General features: G+C 40.0%; 1 protein-coding gene across 1 annotated transcript; it reads left to right on the top strand.

Annotated features, from left to right (window-relative positions):
- Window positions 1-6,810: 6,810 nt before the first annotated feature.
- Window positions 6,811-10,617, top strand: LOC124011185 (zinc finger protein ZIC 3-like). The gene is made up of 3 exons (XM_046324295.1): window positions 6,811-8,076; window positions 8,910-9,073; window positions 9,455-10,617. Exons 1-3 carry the CDS (start codon window positions 7,086-7,088, stop codon window positions 9,638-9,640), a joined length of 1,341 nt encoding a protein of 446 aa, XP_046180251.1. The 5' UTR covers window positions 6,811-7,085; the 3' UTR covers window positions 9,641-10,617.
- The last annotated feature ends 361 nt before the right edge of the window (window positions 10,618-10,978 follow it).

Genomic DNA, 10,978 nt, shown 5'->3' with positions numbered 1-10,978 from the left:
ACGGGCATGGATTTTACCTAGACTTACCTCTATTTAGCTTTCTCAATGTGTCCATGATGATCGAATACTGTTTAAAATGGCACCCATCGCCATGTTACAAAGGGCCCTCTACAAATTGCCTGGCTGTGCACATTGTTCATGACCTGTTATTACCTAGTCCTATAAGATAATCAACAGGAACCATACCCAAATAAGTGAAAAACTACTCTGCTCAGGACTTTTATTACACTGTAATAGAGAACAATGCACAGGAGTCATGGGCAGCTTCATGTATTTCATAGATGCACCCATAAAACCAACCAAGTTAGACAATAAACAAATGGAAAAGACAATTAGGGATATCAGTTCATAGATCATCATTTTTGTGATTTAGACTATTTTGACTCTCCGTATAAAATTATAGTGTATCTGCGTATGTGTATCCATGTATGTGTATCCATGTGTGTGTGTGTGTGTGTAACCGTGTGTGTGTGTGTGTGTGTGTGTGTGTGTGTGTGTGTGTGTGTGTGTGTGTGTGTGTGTGTGTGTGTGTGTGTGTGTGTGTGTGTGTGTGTGTAACCGTGTGTGTGTGTGTGTGTGTGTGTGTGTGTGTGTGTGTGTGTGTGTGTGTGTGTGTGTGTGTGTGTGTGTGTGTGTGTGTGTGTGTGTGTGTGTGTGTGTGTGTGTGTGTGTGTGTGTGTGTGTGTGTGTGTGTGTGTGTGTGTGTGTGTGTGTGTGTGTGTGTGTGTGTGTGTGTGTGTGTGTGTTATATGTGTGAGTGTATCTGTGTATCTGTGTGTGTGTGTGTGTGTGTGTGTGTGTGTGTGTGTGTGTGTGTGTGTGTGTGTGTGTGTGTGTGTGTGTGTGTGTGTGTGTGTGTGTGTGTGTGTGTGTGTGTGTGTGTGTGTGTGTGTGTGTGTGTGTGTGTGTGTGTGTGTGTGTGTAACCGTGTGTATCTGTGTGTTTGTGTGTCCGTGTGTGTCTAAGACTATTCACTGGCGCTGCACTCTTGTCATGACTTTATGAAAAATAGGTGAATTAAGAGGTTTGGGGTGAGACCATTTGCAGACAGATGTTGTAGCGAGGAGTTAATTAGCCATGTTGATGTGAATAAAAAGGGTCAATGGTGCAAGTCTTGAACTTGTAGTAGAGTCACTTGTTCCAACCCACCGAACTGACCACAAACACCAAAGTGTACACTGTCATGTACTATCATACTGGAAATGTGTCTTTCCTATATAAAAGGCCCAGTGCAGTCAAAAGCTTGATATTTCTGTGTTTTATATATTTTTTCACACTATGAGGTTGAAATAATACTGTGAAATTGCCCCTTTAGTGTAAGAGCTGTTTAAAAATAACTGCTTGAAATTTCTACCTATTTTGGTGGAATAGAGTTTTGGCCTGCCTGGTGACAGCACCGGGTGGTAAATTCATTAATAGACCAATAAGAAAGAGAGTTGCAAACCTCTCTGCTAATAACAGCTAGTTTTCAGTTTCCCCTCTCCTCTCCCAGACAAGTCAGTAGCAAAATTCTTGCTTGAGTAATTACTCTTTGCTAAGAAGCTATTTTTTTCTTCTTTTTGATCATTTTAATTGAAAAAAAAATCACATTATGGTACTTAATTGTTACCCAGAAATGATTTGATATTGAGATAAAAACGGCTGGATTGGACCTTTAACATCTGAGTAGAACATGTAATTAGCAGTGGACAGGTTATGAACCTTGAATGACAGGTCATGAACCCTGAAAGACAATGACCGATTGATACACAAAGGTATATATTTGAGGGAAAGGTGTAATCTCTGTATCTTCAAGATAGTTTTCTTCCAAACTCAGCGATCTGAAAAATTAGTCCCAGAAAATGGCAGACAACAGCCAAAGCACTGCATCCCACATGATGGCTAATACGGGGAGAGATCTGGCAGATTTGTTCTGTATTCCTCCTCCATACATGACCTTTATGACCTTGGCTGCCTCTAAGTAGCGGAAGGGGTACTTGTGTCAATATCATTTGACCACTATTTATCCATGTTATAATCTGTCCCAGATGGGACGATAAATAACGAACTTGCCCACAAATTTCTAAGAACTTTGCCTCTCTAACTATATCAAACTACAGAATGAATCCAAAAACAGACTGACTTTACTTTAATGTAAGTTATTATAAATATGAGTGCATGAACATGTACGCACCTTTATAACAGTCCCATTGGATATTTTTTAACATTCATTTAACTAGGCAAGTCAGTAACTAACTAATTATTTTTTATGACGGCCTACCGGGGAACAGGGTGTTAAACTGCCTTGTCCGCTCGGGGATTCGATCTCGCTACCTTTCGGTGATTGGCCCAACGCTCTAACCACGAGGCTACCTGCCGGCATTGTGTGTTGTCCACTCTACTCTAAGAGAAGCTCTCTCTCTCTTGGTTTTTCGCTCTGCAGATTTAGAGGTGAAAAGATAGGCCTTTCCCAGAAGCTGAGAAAGTGTATATCATACAATATTTTCCAATAATGCCCTATGTCAAAACAACATATTACCATTTTCAGATTCACACCAAAATGCATGCCTAAAACAAGATTGGTCAAAACATGAGTGAACCTAAAATCATTTTAGAAATATTGCAATCGTTACAGAAAAACAACACATCCACACCATGTATCCACACCATATATTAATTGACCCGTATTGTTTCTAACACCAAATACGCATTTCACTTGAACTTCTTAATGTAAATAACGACAGACTAACTCAATTACTGTTGACCCTGCAATAAATCATATTTTTCCGCGATTCAATTCGGCAATTACAATTCCTTATAGTTTACACATTTAAATGTTTGTATATAAATCTAATTCAAACGGAATCATAATCGAATATATATATTCGATTATGATTCCGTTTTCATTTGTTTACATTGATGGTGAATGATAGACAATATTTTTGTTTGGTAACCATTGGGTTAACTGTTGAAGAGGAAAGTTTACTCAATGAACTTGTCGAGGGCTACTGCACGCGCGGCTTTAGCTCAGGCACCGCTACGTCATAGCCCAGCCATGCTAATATTGGACAACCATCGCACAAAGACATCTACATTAACCTAGAATTCGAATAGATATCTCAAATATTTCAAATGTGAGCTATCAAATACAATTAATTGGTTTACCATGTCCAGTATGGTTTTCGTTGACAGTTTGTGCCCTTAAGACAACATTGATATAAATTGCATAGGTACATTTGATTATAAGTGTTATATTGTCTTTGCATCGCAAGACAATTATGAATTGAACATTATCAAGGCACTGATTGTGCAGTATATTTACCCAATTTTCTCAACTCAGAGAGCGATTTGTATAAGAAATAGTCTTGCAAGATATTAGACTACCAGAATAGTGTTTCTGCGGAAGCTCATGCGCATGCTCAGGGCAAAATATTATGAGCTCGCAGCCGTTACCGAATAGGATTTTCTCGCTGAAGCTACTTGATCTAAAAAAAGAATCACCTTGGTAAATATAACTCTTAAATAAGGCAGAAAATGAATAAATAAGTTAATTACTCATTCAAATTGGGACATAACACTGTCGGCGGTTGATTAGTGAAAAAAATATGATGTAGGCTGCAATCATGGAGAGATCTTAGCATATCAATTTGTCTGCAAGCAATCAAACGCAAGCAAAATATGTCCATGCATGACAATTTTAACATTTAACATAGAAATGTTTAGCTTCACCAATGCAAACGAGGGGATGAGAATAAATACTGTGTATTGTGACATCAATTATTACTTTATATATATATATATTTCTCTCTTTAAGTGTCAAAGGCACTTATGCTATCATGTTTCATTCAAATCAAACTCCGGTAAAGAAAAAAATATACTGGAAATACAGAACCACAGTGTTGAGAAACAAAATATATTGAGGGCAAAAGACTTAGGCCTAACATTTCAATATCAGGACCTAATCTGTTAGAATTTCAAAAGAAACAAGTTTTGTTATTTAAAAAAAATACTCCTCCTAATTTAATTTGTACAGAGGCAAATGTACTAGCCTACGTTTACAGACTCATTCAACAATCCTCGAAATGTTTGAGTAGATGGCAACAACTACAAAACGGGTGTCATCTTGTTCACGCATCTGTGAGGCCTACACTTTGCGTGTCGGAAGTAGATTAGGATTATTTTTTATATCCTGGTACTAAGTCCAGTCATCCCTATCTATGTGTGTGATCTTCAGTTTGTTACATCAACATGGCAAAATGGGATAACTTAACTTTGTTTCTTCTTGTTTGTAGCACAACTAGTTGGGTCACGAAATGGGTTGTTGGGAAACTCAATAGGCTATAGTATTTTCCAATAGAAGACTAATTAAATATAAAAAGGACTAACTTTTTATGTGGTTATCTGCAAAATTGTAGATAATGCTCGCATCTGGTTCAATGTATTTGTCTGAAATTCAATAATATTAGGCCTATAGGTTGTTTTCTGCATCACATTGTGTTTGGCACTCCGCGAGCAACAGTTGCTTTCGATTATTTGGTGAAGACAGTAACCTGTAACAACACACCAGGCATTTTCTGATGCCAAAGGTCGGTGAACCACTCTCGCCATAGACGACACTCCAAGACTCTCCTAATACTGCGGAGAACTTGGTGGCTAATCTAATTGAGCGTTCCGTTGTAGAGACAACAGTGCACGTGCTTCTCATCGTTAATCATTTTATAGTAACACCATCACTGTGAACATACCATATATAATAACCTTACCGGGTCCTTTCGTTTCAACAAACCAATAAAATATCGAAGAGGAAAAGTTAAGAAAACTTAACTGCCTGTCACTTGTGAAAGTTCACAAAGGTCGCCATAAATCTCAAGCTCTAAGACTGCAAGGCTATTCACAGTTAACTCATGTTCCCCCTCTCTCGCTCAGTGTGTGTGTGTGTGTGTGTGTGTGTGTGTGTGTGTGTGTGTGTGTGTGTGTGTGTGTGTGTGTGTGTGTGTGTGTGTGTGTGTGTGTGTGTGTGTGTGTGTGTGTGTGTGTGTGTGTGTGTGTGTGTGTGTGTGTGTGTGTGTGTGTGTGTGTGTGTGTGTGTGTGTGTGTGTGTGTGTGTGTGTGTGTGAGAGAGAGAGAGAGAGAGAGAGAGAGAGAGAGAGAGAGAGAGAGAGAGAGAGAGAGAGAGAGAGAGAGAGAGAGAGCGAGCGGGAGACAGAGAGGGAGGGGGACGAATGAGTGAAGAGAGACTAAAAGAGGGTTTGTGTGAGTGTGTGTAAGAGAGAGAGAGAGAGTGAGTGAGAGAGTGGGGAGGGAGCGAGAGAGAGAGAGCTCGCGCGGGGGGGAGAAAAATGAGAGAGCGGGAATCAGTTTTCGGTTAAAAAAAAATACGTTGTTGAGTTTAGGAACGCAGCTGAGATCTATCTGCTCTAAAAGAAGCACACACGTTTAATTTTTATGAAAAAAATACGACTACTAGGAGTTAAACAAGGTACCACAAGAAACAACTAAAGTTGGGAATATCATAAACAAGTGTCCTGAGCTGACTTTTAAAGAAAGCCGTTAAGCACAGATGTTACACACCTCCACAGATTTACACACCTCCACAGATTTACACACCTCCACAGAACCCTACTTACAATTACTCCAGTTGCTTTCCTTCAAAAGAAAAGTAACCTTGAGAATTTAAATATGGCATAAATATGAAAACTCACCTTGCAATTTAAAAAAATAAAAAATTCTCCAAGAGGAATATGTTGTGGGAATGATTGCGGAGTGGATAAGGCCGCAAGCAGAATGAAGGACTGATTTGAAGATTTTCCTCTTTTTCTTTTTTCCGATGTCTAAAATAAAGAATGTGAACTCCTTCCTGGGACAGATTGAGGGGTAAGGGATGTGAAAGACTCGGAGTTATAAAGCGCCGCTTGAAGCACTCAACGCGTCTCTGAACTTGATCAGATTTTATGTGTCCTGCAGCGAGTCAGCGGCTACCCTGTGAAACTCGCTCAATGGCACGAATTTTTGGCTATGCAAAAAAATCTCAGGATATTACAATTACTGCCATCTTTCTTTCTGTCTTTTATTCTTGCGTCTTACACCCTATAGAGCTTTGCAAAAAAAAGCCCCCTCCCTTCTCATGCGGCTTCAAGAAAGCCACATTTCGGATCTCTGCCAACTGCATTCATGTTCTCAGCTAACAAGAGTCAAAATTCTAAAATAAGATAGATAGATAGATAGATGTTGTAAACGGGAATGATTTACTGTTATTACACGTGTGTTTTGAAATACACAATGTATAACCAAACGTTACAAACGTATGCCCCCACCAAAAGGCACCAAGTAAAATGTTATCTTTTTGCCCAATGCAGAGACGATTAATTGTGATTGTTGGTTAAACAACATGCTCGTGACTGAATTATTGCACATGTAAGCCATAGGCTGAATTTAAGATAATGATTATTTTTCCTAGAGTTCTATCAGATAAACACATTTTCAGTAACTTTGTTAGGACAACCTAAAACAAACATTTGCTATGACTATTGTCCTCTGGTTATTTACAGCTTATAATAGAGATTATTCAATTTTTGAAACGGGAGATAAACAAGGGTCATGGTATTGAAGCGACAGAACGCTCGCCCCGTTACCTTACCTGCAAAATACTGCCTCCACTAACCAATCAAATTAAACCACTGAGACGAACTGCCATTTTCAATATCAAATCGTGCCAATCAACAGACATCTAGCCAATTAACTTCCTTCTTTGGCGTCACGTGCCAAAGGGGGAGCTGAGCTCTCATTGGGCGTCATAGCACTGCCTCCCGAGTTCATTTATGTGCAGGGAGTGAGTGATTGACTTTATCAGTCCAAGGACATCATTCGTCTGGAAAGGGGGGGAAGTTTGATCCTCTTTCTCACGGATCCCAGTTGCGGGAGTTTCTCTCTGCTGTGTAAAGCGAAGGATTGTTTTTTCCTTGTTTTGATTTTCTACTTTTAAATTCTTATTTGCCGTTTCAACGCACTGAAATCGGGTTCCCGTTATTCGAGGTTAGAGTGAGCTCCACCAACCTGGAGTTTCAGTTGAATTTTCTTTTATTTCGTTATAAGTTCGCTTGAGACCAATGACTATGCTCCTTGACAGCGGTCCGCAGTTCCCATCGCTAGGAGTGGGAGGTTTCGGAACACCGCGACACCATGAGATAGGGAACAGGGACCCTGGTTTGGGACTCAACCCCTTCGCTGATTCATCCCACTCCGCAGCTTTCAAACTCAGCCCTGTGGCTCACGATATAGCCTCCAGCCAGACTTCAGCTTTTACCCCGCAAGCCAGTGGATACGCAGCTGCCCTGGGACACCATCATGGCGGACAGGTGGGTTCGTACGGCGGTGGACCGTTCAATTCAACCCGGGACTTTCTATTCAGAAACCGTGGCGTTGGAGAGTCCGCTGCATCGAGTGCCCAGCATGGGATCTTTGCCGCTTCTGCGGGGAGCCTGCATGGACCCCCTGGAATCTCCGATAACCCAGGACATCTGTTGTTTTCAGGGCTCCACGACCAGGGCGTGAGCCATACTTCACCAAGCGGACATGTAGTCAACAGTCAAATGCATCTTGGTTTACGCGGGGACATTTTTGGAAGACCCGACCCATACCGTCCGGTCGCCAGCCCTCGGACAGACCCCTACGGCGCTCAGCTCCACAACTACAACCATCCAATGGGGATGAATATGGGGATGAATGTGCCGACACACCACGGTCCTGGGGCCTTCTTTAGATACATGAGGCAACCCATAAAGCAAGAAATGTCGTGTAAATGGATAGATGAGAACCAGATGAACCGACCCAAAAAGACTTGTGAAAGGACTTTCAGCACAATGCACGAGATGGTGACGCACGTCTCCATGGAACACGTTGGCGGCCCCGAGCAAAGTAACCACATTTGCTTTTGGGAGGATTGCCCGAGAGAGGGGAAATCATTTAAGGCCAAGTACAAACTCGTGAACCACATTCGAGTGCACACTGGAGAGAAACCCTTCCCCTGTCCATTCCCTGGTTGTGGAAAAATATTCGCCAGGTCTGAAAATTTGAAAATTCACAAAAGAACACACACAGGTAATTCACTTTTCTCATGTTTGCTGACAAAAACCACACGTTTACGTTGACTATCAATAGACCGCTATTTTATTTTTGCAGTAGGCATATTGCATGGGAAACAGAATAGGCATAATTGTGGAGAGATTGTTGCATTTTATAACTTAATGCTCGAGAGAAGGCCGCAATTGGTTTGTAGTTTATACCCATAATATTATTTTATGCACTGAAGATTGCATTTGTTGAAGGATCGGATTGTCTAATGTATGCCTATCTCAAGATATATTAAATGTGCATATTTTGACGTTGGCATGTGTGGACATATTTCTCGATTAGAGAAGCCATTCTGCACGCTCTCGAGGTGTTGATCGAGTTGTGTGTGTATTAAGGGAGAGGCGAACACATACTTTCTTAAAACGAGTGTGAGTGAAGTAGCCTAAACTACACTACGATGGACTCCCTCGGTGCATGGTTTTGTGTGAGTCTGAACAATTGGCCCGGTTACACTCTCTCTTGTTTTACTAGGCTGGGCTATAGGCTACTACTCCATCCTACAAATCAGTGCAGCAGTTGGGTATTAGCATTATAGCCTAGGTAAACACACTACGACAAAGCATACAACCGTTGCCTAATATCAAAGTACATACTACATCAAACCCCTACAATAGCATTCGTTGATCCATGTTTGTGCACGTTTATGTGTATCCTAAAAATGTGGGCCTGTATTGAACACATGCTATTGCTATTCACAGGGCAAACGTCATCAACGGTGAACATATGCATATGCCGTGGTGGGAGGCTAATCAATCTACTTTGTATAGGGGTTAACGAATTGTGTTTATTCCATCTTGCAGGTGAGAAGCCGTTCAAGTGCGAATTTGACGGCTGCGACAGACGCTTCGCCAACAGCAGTGACAGGAAAAAGCACATGCACGTGCATACTTCTGACAAGCCATACATCTGCAAAGTGTGCGACAAGTCCTACACGCACCCCAGCTCTCTCAGGAAACACATGAAGGTAATTACCGTGTCAATTACACCTTAAACACATTCATCCATTGACCCAGACTGGCTAATCAAAGCATCGGCCCCGAAACAGAATCACACTCAGCTGAAAGTTTTCACTGCGTTTTCAATAGGTTGGAGTGTAGCATAATGTTCATTTCCCAAATATTACTACGTACTTGGAGGCTACGTTTCAGAAGCAAATTACGCTGCAAACCTTCAATGCAATAGCTATTTGATAGATCAAAGGGTCAAATTGTGAATTGACTTATGTTGAGTGTTTATCAGTGTGTAACATTCGTAACGTTCGTAACGTTCTTCTTCAAGCTATAGGCCTATAGATCAATATATAATAGCAACTCCTCATGTATTTTTTAAATTATTATTATTACAGGTACACGAGTCTCAATGTTCTGAGTCCTCTCCAGCAGCAAGTTCTGGATATGAGTCGTCCACACCACCAGTTCTGGTGTCAGCGAACACCGAAGACCCAACAAAAACACCGCCGTCAGCCGTTCAAAACACATCTGGGCACAGCGATGCAGGACTGCCACCCAACTTTAATGAATGGTACGTTTGAAGTCAGTAGCAAGCTCTCATTGTGGACAAAGAGGTTTTAAGGAAACCTTAAAAAGTACTCACACCAAGGTGTACACAAAATGGGATTGGAACAACACGAGGAGATGAGAGCAAGCCTGCAGCAGCAGGCCTCGTCCTTTCTCAGGATTCGAAATGTGACTTTTATTCCGAGTTCGAAGAGAACAAATAAATCATAAATAATGAAGTAATACTTTCTAAGAATAAAAAAAACTTGTTTTCCCCCCTTTTTTAGTTTACAGATTTCAGATAATTATTTTATTTTTCATTGTATGTATTTTCTCAAATTTTTATTTAAAAAAATAATGGAGAAGGAAGAATATTTCACGGTGTTTTATATAATGGTGACACACTACTGTCGCCTTTCAATTGATTGTTAAAAATTCAGACAGTCTTAAGAAACGTGCCAAAGTCTTTGTCTTGAACTTGAACAAAAAATAAATAATAAATAAATATATACTCGTGAATGTATTTCCTTGTTTGATGGGGTCGAATTGTCAATGTCTGTTTTCAGGTGGAGAAATGTGGTATTAGGTTACGATTGTTACCGTTAAATATAACGTTGCCTTTTGTTAATAACGTTGTAAATACATATTCATGATGCCATATTTATCAATTTGTAATTTAATTATGGATATAAGTTCTAAAACTTAAATGATATTTATGAAAATGTTTTCTAACAAGACTGTACAGTTTTGGGTCATAACCAGCTAGCATTAAACAACTATGATCAACTATAAAGCTCCAATATTGCGATTGTATCTTTTTTTAACCAATACATGTGTCTTATTTGGATCTAAGATATCGTCTATATAAATGTTATGGATTTGTCTATATGATGCTGATTTTTCCATCACTTATTGTTTAACTTGTGAGACCATTGACATGTAAATCATCAATTCTGTAAATCTGAATTGTAATCAATTGAGTTGGCAAACTATATAAAACGGTTCTGTCGTATCTTTTTGGTCAAATGATTTTTTTTGTGTATTTGACTTTTATAGAATCCGAGAGTAGAGTTCATTTGTAGCATGATTTCTGATTCGAAAGATCCATCAGCCATTGACAGATGTTATACCTAGTTCATTCACGAATTCCACACCAAGGTGACAATATTTGGAGTATTTCAAATTCGGGTCAAATACCCAAACATATGAGCCAGTATGGCATTCCTTTATAGTTCCAACAATGTCTTTGTGCAAGTATGTTTAAATGTGTGCATCGGCAACAATGAAACTGTCACAACACAGTATCTTCAAAATAAAAGTTTTTTTGTCTGTCAGCTTGCATTGTTTTAAATGTAATTATTCTGTGAAACTAA

This window comes from Oncorhynchus gorbuscha, linkage group LG23, assembly GCF_021184085.1.
Source record: "Oncorhynchus gorbuscha isolate QuinsamMale2020 ecotype Even-year linkage group LG23, OgorEven_v1.0, whole genome shotgun sequence".
Taxonomy (NCBI): Eukaryota; Metazoa; Chordata; class Actinopteri; order Salmoniformes; family Salmonidae; genus Oncorhynchus; species Oncorhynchus gorbuscha.
The sequence above is the reverse complement of the archived record's forward strand: the minus strand, read 5'-3'. Positions and strand labels throughout refer to the sequence as shown.